Source organism: Pezoporus occidentalis, unplaced genomic scaffold (assembly GCF_034315485.1).
Source record: "Pezoporus occidentalis ecotype Australia unplaced genomic scaffold, CSIRO_AGI_Poc_V1 ctg175, whole genome shotgun sequence".
Lineage (NCBI taxonomy): Eukaryota > Metazoa > Chordata > Aves > Psittaciformes > Psittacidae > Pezoporus > Pezoporus occidentalis.
Genome location: NW_026913586.1, coordinates 298,305 through 314,498, shown reverse-complemented (window position 1 = coordinate 314,498; position 16,194 = coordinate 298,305). Strand labels below are relative to the sequence as shown.

The 16,194-nt window shown below is 39.8% G+C and overlaps 1 protein-coding gene across 11 annotated transcripts in view; it reads left to right on the top strand.

The window, feature by feature from the left end:
- EHBP1 (EH domain binding protein 1) overlaps positions 1-16,194 on the top strand; it is a 228,173-nt gene that overhangs the window by 83,276 nt on the left and 128,703 nt on the right. For 8 of the 11 annotated variants that reach the window (XM_062614292.1, XM_062614298.1, XM_062614297.1 and 5 more), the window contains 3 exons: positions 6,641-6,822; positions 9,101-9,240; positions 15,439-15,543. In XM_062614292.1, the coding sequence (XP_062470276.1) occupies positions 6,641-6,822; positions 9,101-9,240; positions 15,439-15,543 (427 nt within the window). The remainder of the gene's footprint in view (positions 1-6,640; positions 6,823-9,100; positions 9,241-15,438; positions 15,544-16,194) is intronic. The other 3 variants (XM_062614300.1, XM_062614294.1, XM_062614301.1) reach the window with 1 other exon arrangement.

Genomic DNA, 16,194 nt, shown 5'->3' with positions numbered 1-16,194 from the left:
GTATGGTTCCTAGAAAATGCTGATGGTTCGTAGCACTGCTTCATATTACTCTCCTTGTAGAGGTTGGACTATGTGGATCCTTTAAGGCTAGGCAGAACTTTACATAAGGGTGGTACTTACTATACAGTAGCTTTTGGAATGCCTGACGCTGCTCAGTCATGAATGTTGTGGAAGAGAATGATTCAGGTTGCATTATTGAAAGAAATTTGTGTAAGTGAATCTGGTCCTGTAGCTGTGACAGTAAATGCAGCTCCACTGGCTTCATTTGAACTGAGTGTGGTTAATTTTCCATTCTCTACCCCCAGAATTTGTTATATGATCGTAGTTGAAGACTTGTGGAAGTAACACAAATTGCTGTAGAGGGATAGTGCTGGGGACTGCTACTTAAAAGCCCATCCATAGCTATTTAAATTCCCGTTTGCAGTACATGTCTGCATATGTGCTGTAGGTCACCTGGCTTTAGCAGAGCCGAGTGCAGGGTGCTCCCGTGCAATGAAGGCTCATCCCAGCCTGGCCCTGTACTACTTGCAGCTATGTGCCTTCTGACTGACTTGATTTTGTGTCTCTTTGGAGTAGGTTTCAGGTGGTGTGTAATGCATTGACTATCTTAAAAAGCAGAGAGTTTCCAAATTACTCTCTTGTTATCGAATGAGCTCCATCTTTATTGTTAAATGTTGTGATAATAAGAGAGGTAACAAAATACATGGATCATTTCCCTCTTGTGACTTCAAAACTGACTTTTCCATGCACCCTTTCACAAAACGTGATGTGGCAACTCTGGCAGTCACATGTATGTAAAAGACCTGGAGGCATAATTGAGCCTTATGCATTTTAAACTTTGATTAAGTAGTCAAAATCAGAGAAGTTGAGCAATTAAAATATTTGCATTGGGATTCCTGCTTTACCTTCCACAAAACTCCATGTGCTCATGCAAGGCACAGCTAACAGCAGATCAGACTTTTATTATTAAATGGATGTTATTTATTTACACTGTTACCAAAGTGTGCTTCTGTTTGAAATAATTTACTCCAGCCTACTGCTGAGCTGTTCCTTTATATCCCACTCATTCTCTTGGATTATTTTGTCTCTGCTGATCTAAGAATTATCTATTCTTCTGCAAGAAAATTTCTCTGTGGTCTGGGGTAGCTCAGATTGTATAATACAGGCATGTGATTTTTTGAAGAAAACATTACAACCCTTGTGAGAAGTGGTTATTAGCATTTTCTGACACTTAAAAACAAGTTTTTAGAAGTTGGTTGTGTATCAGAAAACAATCCATTGTGAAATCAAATCATGGACCTAAGCGCCTTGAGAATATCCTTTACAGGGGAAAAAAAAATTCCCCCTCTCTACTTATATATCTAAAGTCACGTAAGGCCAAACCTTTGAAGCTTAAAAGGAGAAAACATTGCAACACTCCCAACGCTTAATTTTCTGGGAGAGGAGGAGAATGGACTTAAGCTTGCACGTGAAGGAAAATAAAACATGAAAGATTGGGGGCTCTCTGTTTTTGTGTTGATTTTTGAGTTTTGTTTTGGGGGGGTTTACTATGATTAATTTACAAATTTGGATTTTTTTTATTGGCAGTGGGAACCTGAAAAGTCACCTACTGTCTTTGACTCACAAAAAGATTATGAAATTCATTCCTTTCTCAGGTTGACTGAGCTTGATTGCCAAGTATGTCTGAGTCTTCACAGCACCTTAGAATATTTAGTGCTAGGAGAATCATCTTGCACATGGCTGGCTTCTCCCCTTTGTATTGGCACACAGCTCCCTCCACTCTTGTCTCCCTCCTCCTCTACACCAGCTAACCCCAGAGGCTATCACAAGGAATTGCTGACAGTCATCTTCACTGGGAGAACTTTGCCTCTTTCTGATTAAGGTCTCTTCTTCACTCTCTGATCCAGATAATCTGAAGCTGCAAATGGCAAGATGATCATTTATACAATAAATAGTGAAAATGGAATTCCATATAATTCCAAAATTCTCCTGCCTCTACGTCCATGTCCAGCTTTCAGATGCTTGCAGGTTTAATGCTCTGTTCTTTCTCTTCACTTCAGACTCACCATTGAACTGATCTTTGGGTTGGCTTATCTTGTTTGCTTTGACTTTTTTAGTAAAATCATCTCTATAAAGACAACATACATCTGAGTTAGCTGATAAGATGGTGTGTTTCTAACAAGAGACGTTAGCTCTGTCCCCAAAACCACCTTTTTTTCAGAGTCCCTGAAACATATTTGTGTTTCCTATGATAGATGCCTTCCCAGGGACCCTGCGGGAGGTGTGTCTGTTGCTCTTGTAGCATAGGGTGTATATAACAGGTGAGCCAGCCCCGAGAAGGCATTGGTAGCTACACAAGGAAATAATCTAGGTCTTTGTTAAAATTGGGGATTGTTTTGTTAAATTGGGGGTTGTTTACAGCTGCTGGGAAGTGATATTCATAGTCAAACTGAGAAGAGTACATCAGAATATAGGCATGGTATGTCTGATCAATGACTCACCTGGAAGGCTGTAAGCAAGTGCCCATGTTCATGATTTGTTTCATCTAAGATCTGTTTCTCACTGGGTGGAGACACAATTCCTTGTTTTGGGGGTGGTTCAATTGATGAAAGAGAGTGAGGACATGACAACAGACATGCATCTTCTTTTAAAAGGAAAAAAAAAAAGATAGTGCAAAGCATCTTTTTAAGGACAAAGTAATTGTATAATTTGGGAATAATGACCAAATGAAGCATCTTCCCATGCCCTTTGAGTTATGGGGACGCAAAGAGTTATGTTTGCACGCAAAGAGTTGTCGTCAATGGCTCAATGTCCAGCTGGAGACCAGTAACGAGTGGTGTCCCTCAGGGGTCGGTGTTGGGATCGGTCTTGTTTAACATCTTCGTCGCTGACATGGACAGTGGGATTGAGTGCGCCCTCAGCAAGTTTGCCGATGACACCAAGCTGTGTGGTTGGGTTGATGCACTGGAGGGAAGGAATGCCATCCAGAGGGACCTTGACACGCTTGTGAGGTGGGCTGATGCCAACCTCATGAGGTTTAACCATGCCAAGTGCAAGGTCCTACACCTGGGTGGGAGCAATCCCAGGCACAGCTACAGGTTGGGCAGAGAAGAGATTCAGAGCAGCCCTGTGGAGAAGGACTTGGGGGTGTTGGTTGATGAGAAAATGAACATGAGCCGGCTTCAGTGTGCGCTCGCAGCCCAGAAAGCCAACGGTATCCTGGGCTGCATCAAAAGGAGCGTGACCAGCAGGTCGAAGGAGGTGATCCTGCCCCTTTACTCTGCTCCTGTGAGACCTCACCTGGAGTATTGTGTGCAGTTCTGGTGTCCTCAACATAAAAAGGACATGGAACTGTTGGAACAAGTCCAGAGAAGGGCCACAAGGATGATCAGGGGACTGGAGCACCTCCCATATGAAGACAGGCTGAGAAAGTTGTGGCTGTTCAGCCTGGAGAAGAGAAGGCTGCATGGAGACCTCATAGCAGCCTTCCAGTATCTGAAGGGGGCCTATAAGGATGCTGGGGAGGGACTCTTCATTAGAGACTGTATTGACAGGACAAGGGGTAACGGGTTAAAACTTAAAGAGGGGAAGTTTAGGTTGGATATAAGAAGGAAATTCTTTCCTGTTAGGGTGGTGAGGCACTGGAATGGGTTGCCCAGGGAGGTTGTGAATGCTCCAACCCTGGCAGTGTTCAAGGCCAGGTTGGATGAGGCCTTGGGTGATATGGTTTAGTGTGAGGTGTCCCTGCCCACGGCAGGCGAGTTGGATCTAGATGATCTTAAGGTCCTTTCCAACCCTAACGATTCTATGACCTATGTTGCTAATTGTAATTTCACTAAGAATAACTGTGATACTGTAATAAAGACTTTAAAACCAGCTAAGGTATAATTCTTTTAGTCTGCCAACATAAGCTCAACCCAACTGATTCACAGAAGAGTGAAATTCAAAGTGTGACAAATGTTTCCTAGTCATTATAGCCCACCAGAGGAATATTTTTATTTGGCCTGACTGCTCGTGAGGGTATATTCAAGTTAGAATCATACAGTCATAGAAGAGCTCAGGTTGGAAGGGACATGGAAAGATACCTGATCCAAACTTTCACAGGAAAGGGAGCCTAGACATGGTGACCTAGTGCCCTGCCCAGTTGCACCTCGTAAACCTCCCATGATGGGGACTGTACCCTGTCCCTGGAGAGGTTGTCCCAGTGATTGACTATTCTTGCTGTAAAAAATGTCTGTCTTCTATTGAGATGAAGCCTCCTGGTACAACTTGCCTCCTTATCTTCTCCATGTGGCTCCAAGTTAGTTATTAATTTCTGGTTGCTTCTGTTTGGCAGAAAAGCACATGTGCTAGCATTGGCAATTGCATATGCCAGTTGCAAAAATGCTTGTACACCACATTATATATGCCAGTTTTCTCTAAAGGTACATTAAAACCAAAAACTACTGGAAGAGGCTTATGCAAACTTTCTTTCTGTTCACCTTGACTATTATTTTTACACCATAGTATGAATATTGAAACTTTAGCTTTACAAAGCAAGTTGCTCTTAACATGCAAACTGCTTATGTACGTTTATTTGGAGAGCACGCAAGAAAGACGTGTCATGTCTCTGACGTTGCTTTCTGAAGAGGCACTGCGGTATATCTTACTTTCAGTATAATGAGTTGTAATGTTTAGTTATTCTAAAGGTATGGTACAATAACAGATTATTCTTGTTCATATCTGTGTAATAATTGAAACTCCCTGATCACACTTTCCATTTTACACATTGTCAGAACCTTGGACCTTAATCTTGCTCTTTGATTGACAGTTGCGGCCGGGGAAAGAGCACTTGTATTGTTTGTGGTAGTCGCATCTGTTCAACTTGATTCAGTTGAGAGTATTTGCATATTCTTAAGTATTTCTTCTGAGAAGGCCTAAATCCTTCTCAAGTGTTTGATGCATTTTTGAAATTCATTCATAAGGTATCTACATGCACTAATAGTTCTGTATAATATTGCTGTGCATAATCTGACAGATAAGGCCAGTTTTTTAAACAAGGTATTCTTTGGGGATGACATATTACATTCTGACTTATTCTACGGGGTGGAAATGTCAAGTACTTTGAAAAAGGATGCTTGAATGTTTTGATTGAATTAATATTCTTTATTGAACACATTGCCAATCGCAGTAAAATGTAGTCTTATTGTGAGAACATTTTTCAAAAGAGTTAACAACAGGGCTTTTTTGTTTTATTTTTGTCACTGGAGCTTTATCACATATAATCATTCCTTTGCTGCTGATATTAGATGGAACACAGAAGTAGATTCCTAGATGCATTTAGATTAATTTGTTTGAATTGTTAAACTGTGAGCAATACCCTTATCTTGAAATACATCTTAAGCTTTTGAAATACAACTTACTTTTATTTTTTTATTTTCTTGCTTTTTAGATTTTTCCTCCAAATTTTGTATCAGTATTTTTTGAAGCATTGTCAACCTTAATTTCAGAAACCTGTCACTCTTGATATTACATGTACAGCACTAGTGAGAAGTACCATTGCTTTGAAGAATACTCAGGCATTGTATTTGAGCATTGTCGTGGTTTAAACCCAGCCAGACAGCTCGTTCACTCACTCCCCCCCTTCTTGCCCTCCCCCTACTCCCGGAGGGATGGAGAGGAGAATCAAAAGAATGCAACTCCCATGGGTTGAGATAAGTACAGTTTAGCAACTAAGGTATAACACAAATCACTACTGCTATCACCAATAATAATAATGATAAAGGAAATAACAAGGGAAGAGAATATTTCACCACCCGCCAACCAATAACTCACCCCCCCCCGACCAACCGAGCACTGACCGATACCTCCTCCAACCCTGCAGTCACCCAGCCCTTCCGTGTAACTCTCAGTTACACCCTGGCATGACGTGCTGTGGTATGGAATACCTCTTTGGTCAGTTTGGGTCAGGTGTCCTGTCTCTGCTTCCTCCTGGCTTCCCCTCCTCCCTGGCAGAGCATGAGCCTCACAAAGTCCTTGGCCAAACCAAACCATCATTGTTATCAGCTCTGTTCCCAGGCCAAAAGTCAAAACACAGCACTGCACCAGCTACCAAGAAGGAGAAACATGACTGCTACTGCTGAACCAAGCACAAGCATCAAACACAGATAGCAGTTCAAAAATATTAACTTGATGGCCTAAATCCGTTACATGAAGAAATATATGCATAATTGAAAACCATGTCTTGCCTAGGTTGGATGTCCTAGTCCAGGACTACCTGAGATTAGGCAAAGCTAGTCCAGTTTGCTATCAGAAGGAATGGAGATGTATTCCCACTTGCTTAAATGGATGTTTGCTGTGGATGCTACTACAGGCTTCAGCTGTTAACGACCTTGGATCTCATATGGAAGACCACTAACCATAATGAGTAACTTTTATTTTACCTTGCACTAGACAAGTGCTCAAAGACCCACTGTTAGTAACTGATGTAGTGTAAGAAAAGGGTTTCTGTCTTTGCAGAGGACCATAGCAATCCCTGCTGCCTGTGTACTTGAAAAAAGAATGATGCACATTTAATAAGTGTATTTTTTTGTTTTGTGCACATGCAGGTTTCAGTGTAACAGCACCTTTTACATTAGTTTTATTCTTCCTTTGCTTGCAGGAATCTCCTTCTGGACGAAGAAAAGCGCTTGCCACCAGCAGCATCAATATGAAGCAATATGCAAGCCCCATGCCTACACAGACGGATGTCAAGTTAAAATTCAAGCCTTTGTCCAAGAAAGTGGTATCTGCCACACTACAGTTCTCTTTATCTTGTATTTTCCTGAGGGAAGGAAAAGCCACGTAAGTTGTTGTGGGTTTTTTTTTAACCAGATAGCCTGCTTTGTGTTGCTTTTCAAAGAATTCTTTGGATAAAGAGCTTTCTGTATAGAATGGCAGAATTTGAGAGTATCCTTCAGCATACTTATCATTCCTGCCATACTTAGTTTCTTAGCTGAGTAGAAACTGTTTCTTACTCTGATTTTAGTCTTGTGTTCTTCAGAGACAAACAGCTTGTCCTCTAACCTTATTGTAAATAACAGCAGCTTAAAAATATCTACAGGTCTGGAATCAGCAGGATTTCGTTTGTGTGTGTGTGTGTTTGTTCATCCAACAATACCCTTAGCAGACTGCAAGGGAAATGTAGGAAGGAAGACTTACTTCTATTTCGTCTATTTATATTTCACAAAAAATGAAAGGACAAAGCCAGCTGTAAGTTGAGAGAGGGTGGAGTCACAAGTAAGATTTTTGCCTTGAACACAAGAATATCCTGTGGAATGAGTTCAGTCAGGCACTGACTACCACTCCCCCTTTCTCACTTGATTCTGTCCTGTATTTCAACAGCCTTTGGAGGGCAGAGGATACAGATTATTTTTGCAGATCCTGTAACTTCTGCAATTTCTGTCAGATTCAAGGTGTAAGATATTGACAGCTTCATGTGGCTGGAGGATGGACTGCTTGTCACCATCCTGTTTTGCTTTTTTCTTGTCTCAAGAATATGGGAAAATGAGACTGGCAGAACATAAAGAGGCGGAGGGGGAAACTACTGCTCTAGTAGTTCTTTTACCTCTTTTACACTTTTTTTTTTTCCCCTGCAAAAGGCTAACAGTTTATTTCCAGCTTTCAGTGCCCTGAATGCACTTGGAGACATTGCCCATTGCAATACAAGTGTCCAAAAACTGTTGCATGCACAGCTTTCCAGACTGCTTAAAGCAGTCAGCAGTGTGATCAGACCAGTTTACTCTGGGGTTTATACAACTGGGGCTTGAAAACCCTCAAGAATGGAGACTACACAAGCTTTCTGGACAGCCATCCCACTGCTTGTTGATGACTGCTCCAACTTTTATCTCACGTCAGATCACAATCTCTCTGCTTTCAATCTATGTCCACTGTCTCTAATCCTTCCACCTTGCGCCACTGTCTTCTCAGCAGTGCTGGCAAGCTGCTGCTAGGTCCTCCTGAAGCCATCTCTTCTCCAGGCTCAGAAAGTCCATTTCCCTGAGCCAGTTCAGCTCCAGCTCCTAATGATCTCAGTGGTCCTCTGCTGACCTTGCTCTGGTTTATCAACACCTTTTCCAGTACCGTGGGACCCAACACTGGATGAAGTGCCCTACATACAGTCCAACAACTCCAAGTAAATAGGAGTCATTACTTCCCTCAGACTGCTGGTTTTGTGGTCCTGTTTTAATGGGTCTCAGGATGTTTTTGCCTTCTTTGGCTGTCAGGACATGGTGCTGGCTCTCCTTAAGCTTGCTCACTGCCAAGATCCCCAGACTGTTTTCAGCAGAGGTGCTCCCTAGGCAGGCAATACCCAGTCTGTTTTATTGTAAAAAATTATTATAATTATTGTAAAAAAATTTGATTAGTCCCAATAAATATTCAAATTGGTTTAGGAGAGGAGAGGTAAGCCTGCTGTTGCTTCAAGAATGGCATCATGTACTTTAAAAATCTTGGGCTTTTTAGGAAACAAATGTAGAAAATCCATTTTTATGAATCATTGCCTGCTGTCATCTTTTCATCAAATGTCTGTTTGATATGAAAGGTGCAGTTACGTGAAAGATACATATATGTGATGCAGTCAAATAAGAATTGCAATTGGTCATTGATATGTAATGGGTTTTTATCTTCTTAATGAATGCAAATGTTTAGAAAAGGGATTTTAACGTCTATAGCAGCATCAGGAGTTCTGAGTGAATGTAATGATAGTTGTCACATGCAGGATGTGGACAGTAGGTCTGAACAAGCATTTTCATTTTAACCAAACAAGACCATATCAGCATTTACTGGCATTTCTAGAGTCGTTTAAAATTAAGCAGCCATCACTAAGTTGTCTCCTAATGCAAGGCAGCACTTTTTTTACCCTTTAGAATTTTTGGTAATAGAAAACTTTCCCTTCAGAAATGAATATACATAAGTGTATCCTTTTGTTCTTTTGCTATATTCAAGATCAGATCTGAGAACAGAGACCTCCCTGAAGAAAAGAAAACATAAAAACATATAAAGGATTTTTAATGATGTGGTAGTATCAGATGTGGTATTAACAGGCTGCATTTTAATGCCTGGTTTGAAATTTGTTGCTTAGGGATGAAGACATGCAAAGCCTCGCTAGTTTGATGAGTATGAAACAAGCTGACATTGGAAATCTAGATGATTTCGAGGAGGACAATGAAGAAGATGAAGAAAACAGAGTGAATCAAGAGGAAAAGGCTGCAAAAATTACAGGTTGGTTTTGCCACAGGAATGGTAAAATACAGTTTCTTTGCTAATGGCCAGCTGTGTTCCGTGAATTTTATCCTCATGCTGTATTTGTATTAAGCTTGAAAAAAAATCCCAACCAAAACAAGTTATAGGATGGTTTCATTGAAGAGGGACCCATCCGTAACTCAACAGAGTTTAATTAATATTTGTGGATTTAAAAGAGCGTTGATTTGTGAGGTGGGGGGAGGGTGTCCTGGTTTTAGGACAGAATGCACTAAGTAGGTAGCATTTTAGGGAAGCAAAGACCTGCTGTGAACAGAGGAGTAAAAAGATGGGGGAAAAGGATCAGTGAATGAGAAGACAAGAGAATGAGCTGAAGGGAAATAATGAAGAGAGTTTGTGAGAATGACTGCGAAATGAGTTGTGCCATGGGTAGGTGCTGAGGTTCTGCTCAATAACATGGTAATTCCAGGCAGCATACTTCTGCCTTTTGGTTGGGGGTGTCTTGTGGAAATGAAGTCAGGAGGCTGTTAAAGGAATTTAACAGAATTTGACAGTAAGGTTGTTTGAAGTGAGATAGTATAACCACATTTGAATTGCTGATGAAAATCCTTAGTGTGTCCAGGATAGCTGAACTAATCGATGCAAGTCAGATCAGGATGTGATGATGTTAAATTGTTGGTAGAGATCATTATGCAGCACTGCTCCAGATGAGTTCTGTAGGAGCTCTTAGTGTAAAAGAATCAGGAAAAGACAAATTAACTTCTGGTGCCAGCCTTCATGCCTGTCTGTGCTCTTTAAAAATGTCTGTTGAAATAAATGGACCCTTCTCTAAAGGTAAGGAACAGCATCCCAAACAGAAATTAATTGCTCAATCTGTTCTTGAAAGTCCAGAGAAACATTGGTTCAGTGTTACAAAACATTGCTTTTCATTGCTTCGTTTTGAGATCTCATTGCAATCAAAAGGTTCAGCCTAAAGCAGTTATTACTTAGTTATATTTTATGTTGTGAAAGGATGCAAATGTGCTTTCTCCATGCTTTACATATTCAATTAAATGTTTTGTACCCTGACCAAATCTCTGTTTATGCTGTATATGTCTGGCACAGGGCAGGTTGGAAAGTCCAGAATGAAATATTTGAGAGACAGGGATAATGTATTATTGGGCAGCAATATGCCCAAGAGATATGCCAGTCTGGTCACACTGAAGTCATTTGTCAAGGTTGTCTTCTTTTCCAATATAACCAGAATAATTCAGGTGCAGGTCAGAACACCGAACAAAACCTGACATGTTTATCAGGCCATCTCATAATCACAGAAAAGAGAAGGGCACGCAAAGGAGAGGCTACATAAAGTCTGTATAAACTATTGTGCCAGAAGCATTTTATTAAGATATACCTAGACACTGCCCTGAGGGACTTTATGGAAAACCCATGTGCAGAAGGACAGTAGTTGACAAGCAGCAGATCTTGCTCCTCAACTTTTTAGATTTTTGCAGTGTTCATATTTAAACAAGCCAAGAAACATTCCTGATCAAGCAAAAAGATGATTTAATTAGGCCAGTCTGTCCACTATCCTTTGCCTATGTAGTGAACATCCTTGGAGATGGATGGGAAAAGTGTGAAGTGCAGCACTAAGTCCTAGCTCCAGCTGTTTTAGAGGCATTTCAGCTTTTCCATCTACTTTTGTAAAGTCCAAAATTATCTGTTCTAAGCAAACATTACAATACCTTCTTGAAAGGCAGATGCAATAAATACTTCTGAACTGCACTATATCTTCTCATTGTTCAGCCTGTTCTGATACTGTTTGCCAATCATACAATATTGGGTTGGATTTTTGTAGATGGGAAAAGGAGATCTGAAGGCTGGGAAAAGCTCAGGGTTGAATGACTTGTGTTGATTACAACAGCTGAGTTGCTTTGTAAGCCTGGCTAACTTTGCCCGTATGTTAGATGAGGAGAGGGATGAGAGGTATGTTGAAGGAGAATGAGTACACATAGTTGCCCAAGCAAATGGGAGAACATAAAACACAGGGCAGTAAGTAAACATCAATAAATAAAATGTAAAGGTTCTATTTCAACATGTGTTCAAGACTGATTTCATTGGCAATTGAGGTGACTCCTGTAATAAATATAATTAATGGGGAAAACTAATAAACCACAGGAATTGCTGAAGCACCAAGGGAGAAAAGAGGTTGGAATCACTGTAGAAAAATAGGAAGAAATATAGAAAGAAGGAAAAGGAACTCCACTGATGTAGTGAAGTACTCTTTCTTAAAATTTACTTCAAAAATAATTGTGTTCACAGAATCCTATAAAGTTAATTGGGGAAGTTACATAAGCCTTTTGAAAGCTTGCTGTTACCAACATTTTCTCATCTGTTGCTGTGTTAGGGTGTTGGCAGCTGAGCAAGCTGGAATGTCTTCACTGACTCAGAGCCCCTGCGGCAAATCACTTCGCCTCAGTGTGCCAGTTTTCCCAACTGTAAAATGGAGATAGTGGCTATAACTACTTCTTGGGAATGATGGGAGTATTAGATGGTTAATATTTGTAAGCAAGCTTTGAAAAAGTAAAGTGCAAGTAGTAAAGCAGAAGGGTTTTTTCTTACTTTTGACTTAAGGTCTTCTCACAGAGAAACATTGGATGACTTGACTGAAACATCGTCATTCTCAGCCAGAGCTGCAAGAGATGCTTCAAATCTTTATCACAGACACTGCTCCTTTTTGCAGTGTACAAAAGTTAATTTTTTTACTTGGGCCCACAGTTAGTTTTATAGATGAACAAATATACCCACCACTAGGAGAACACGGGAGACCTGTTGAATGGGGCTCTAGATGGTGCAGGTGAGTTAGGAAATGCTGCTTCTCTTCTTTAATGTGTTGCCTAACTTGGGGTAAGTATCTGTGCCTCTGTTTCTTCAGTTGTGAATTAAGTGGCGCAATATGCTCTACCTCAAAAGCACTGTAGAGTTTGGTATAGTCAACATAGGAGCTGCTGCCATACAACTGACCTTGAGATCAGACTGAAAGATATTTTCCATTCGAAGCGTTACATTCATTCAAAAAAATATCCTTCCATCTCAGGCTTTTTGCCCCTTCTTTGCCAATATTTCTTGTTTAATTTCTTCATGTATAAAAGCTGTATCTCCACCTAATTGTTCTATGTGAAGTTGAAAATTATGTTTGTAGCCATGAAATATGTTTCAAATATATTGTTCCTACACTATTGATATAGATGAATTTAAACCTCATGGAAGTATTTAATGGCTGGACTTGATGGTCTTAAATGTCTTTTCCAGCCTAGCTGATTCTGAGATGCTGTGATCCTGTCCTTAGCCTTCAGTTGAATACAAGGTATTCCAACATACTCAGAATCTTGCAATCATAGAATACTTAGAGTTGGAAAGAATCTTAAGATCATCACATTCCAACCCCTTGAAGAAACATGGCTCATAACTCACAAACTTAGTGTAGTAATAAATACATTGCTTCTCTTAATGTTTTAATTGATACTTAGAGCCTCATGCTGAAGTTAATAGTTGGCTCTTGCTCCGTCTGCAGAGGAGCACGGTGACTGTCCTGGGGCACCACATGGACTGAGCAACGTGCCTATGTGCTACCTATTGCAGGAGTCTGAATCCCAGATGTTTCAAGAGCAGGCTTCTGCAGAGCAATATGTGTAACCTTTTCTTACCACTTGCAAAACCGTGTCTCTCATGTAAACTTCTGATACATGTACTCTTTGTCAGTAGCAGCAAGCTGCTTAAAAAAAAAGAGCAAGAGAGAATGAAAGAAAAAACCCCAACAGTGATTTATATGACATGCTTGTAGAACAAGCTAATGTACGTTTGTAGATAATGAGATTTATAAAAGATAATATAGGATATAAATCTCCAACCTACCATTTCCACACTCCAAAATATGACATAAACCATTTAATATTGTAATGAGAAACATTGTAGTGCATATGGGTGTTTAGGTTGGCAGATGGGACCAGGTGATTCAGACCACATCAAAGAATACCCTCTTTTTAAAGCTCTGAACTTAATTTGTTATTTTCTGACAATAAAAACTGAATTGTAATTGTTTTGGTTTTTTCACATGCTGGCATAATAAATTATAAATCATGTCAACAGCTCAGCCTGTTTTAAACTAGCAATTTGTTTGTACTAGTGTTTTATAAGGTCAACTCCGTTTTATTTGAGTACAGCAAGGTATTTTCCATTATGTATCTTGAGTCTTAAAAATTCCCTGAAGATAGTATTATATTCTTCAGATCTCTAAGGCGTATGTATGATTTTATACTGAAAAGTTGAGTTTTGGGGCAGTTTTGGTGTTACATTTTTAGAACAATAGTCTTGTTTGTTGGAGCTAAAAATAAGGAAGTGGGCATGGTGAAATTAGCTCTGTGTAGATAGATAAAAATGTAATCCCATCTAAGCATATTTTTTCTTTAAGGTCAAGAACAGTTAGGAAGTGTGGTTAAGAGGAATTCTGCTGTGGCTTCATCATTGTCAGCACAGATTATATCCAATAGATATTGGGAGAATAGATCATTCCACTTGGTAATTTGCAGATTGGTGCATCTTTGCAAAGCAGTTTAAATTTGGAAAAGAAATTTTTAACTTCTTTTATGTTAAAGAAGTTTTTTAACTTCTTTAACTTCTAATATGACTCAAATATTTTCAGGTTCTGGACTCTGCTTTCAGCTTCAGGTTTCTTATGCTGTGAAGGCTTGAAATTAAGGGTTATGTCAGTGTGTCAACTTGTGAAGGTGTTGCCCTGTAAAAAGGCATGAGTGCCCCCTACTAGGAAGTTCTGGATAGCTGTGGGCACCAACATGAGTTGGGACAATATCAAATACTACTCAGTTTTCATCTCAGTCCAACATCTTGCTCTTTGTAACTGGTTCATAGAACAAAGATTACTGTGAGTCAGTGACAAACATTTGCTTTCCCAAACAAAAGCCATGTGAGTAAAAGTTAAATTCAAAACAGCAGCAAACTGAAAGTGTTTTGAAGAAGTAACTTCTTGTATTCACAAGAAAACAAAGTTTAAAGGAAATCCAAGAATGACTGAGAAGTGTGCAGTAAAGGCACCTACATAGCTTTAACTTCACTGGTGACACCAGAAGACACTGGGAAAAGATGGGAGATGAAAAAAACTCTCAGAGGAGCAACGATACTCAACAAGCAGCAGCATCTCTCATCACAGGTTTCTCCTGCTTGTTTGCCAGTTGGAAGGACAAGGAAGGCTGTCCCCTCGCCACAAAAACCTGTGCTTGAGGTCTTTCAGAGATGACCCAGGCTCAGTCGCCATTAGTGAAACTGCATTTGTCATGGTTTTATTTGTTAGTGGGGGAATCAGAGTGGAATTTTTCCCCTTGAGCCAGAAGCCTCTAGGACCTGGTTGTTTTTTTGTTTTGTTTCTTTACTGCCAGAATTATGGAGTCATCAACATCTTGGCTACAATTAATGCATTTTAAAAACTATTAATTCATGGCAGTTCAGAGCCATGTATTGGATGGCTCCTCTAGTGTGAATAGAAGATGAAATAGGATTTTACCAAACAGAAAGATGTTACTGGCATAGCATTACAGAGGCGAATTAAACCAATACATATGTTCAGTTTGCATTCTCATAGCACGGTACTGATCATATCTTTTAGAACTATTAGATAAGTTCAACTTGTCGTAGGTCAGGATTTAATGGTGACTGATATGTAATCGTTACGTGATCAGAGTGTGTGTAGAAATAAAATATATGAAATGTATGTGTATTTATTCGTTTTCTGTAGCCTTAAGGGTTTTGGAGGGAAGTAATTGTTCTGGGGCTGTTTTGTGTTGATTGACAATGGTTTAACATTCAGGTTTTCTTCACAAGCAGGAAAAGTCTTCAAATTATATCTAGTACATCTAAGTTTTGAACTGATGTGCATACTCATCCTCATAAAACTAATTGCTGTTGCTGACACCAGGAATCCGGCAAGGTTTTGTTTATGTCTGTTAGCTGGTTTCTTGTTAAACTATGACTTGAAGTAGCTACACAGGTGCTTTGCTATAGGTATATCATTGCAAGGACTTGTTCTAAATGTGTTCTTTTAATTAACAATAAGTGTCTTCTCTTCTGCCTTCTCTCTCCCTCACTCTCTAATAATAGTGTTCGTTCCACTTCTGTTTCATTAAATGCCCTTGCCTTATGTTTGTCTTGACTGGCTTCTATTTACAGAAATTGTAAACCAGTTGAATGCTCTGAGCAGCTTAGATGAAGATCAAGATGACTACATAAAGCGAGCAAATATGCCTTCAGCTAAATCAGCCAGTTCCTCTGAAGGTCTATGAGCTTTCCTCCTTTCTTTCTGTTTCTGATTGTCTGTATTTACTGTGACCCATTACCTTTTGACTCCTGCTTGTATTCAGCTGTCAAGTTTTATCTCTGTTCTTCCACCCGGCATGACTCTCAGTAATTTGTAGTGCATCCAACAGGTAACAACATGATAGAGAAAGAGCCTATCTCGTCTTCAGCTCCGTTTGTCATCTGATAATGAACAAGAAAGGGAAAAGGGAAAAAGAATCACAAAAAAACCCCAACACCAGACCCCAAGCCTAAAACATTAATTGTGCAGTCAGTAATACTTGACCTCTCTAACATGACAGAATGCCCCTGCTCTGAATTTACGTGCATAATGCATTCAAAAATTAAAATTTCCTGCCTATAGTTAACATTTATGTGAGCAACCAAAATTAAATTGCTGTATTTAGCTTGCTAGAAGTTCTGCAACATTTATTTAATGAAGATAAATAGTAGTCATTTCTGTTACATAATGTTCTGATCAGAAAGTTGATGTTTCATTCATTTCACTGTTTTTTTTTCCTCCTTTGTTGATGTGTTCACTGAAATGCATTACCTTGGTTGTGCAGTTCATGCCATACCCTGGTGCAGTGTTTCAAGGGACTGTTGATACAGGGGGGTTTTGAGCTTCAA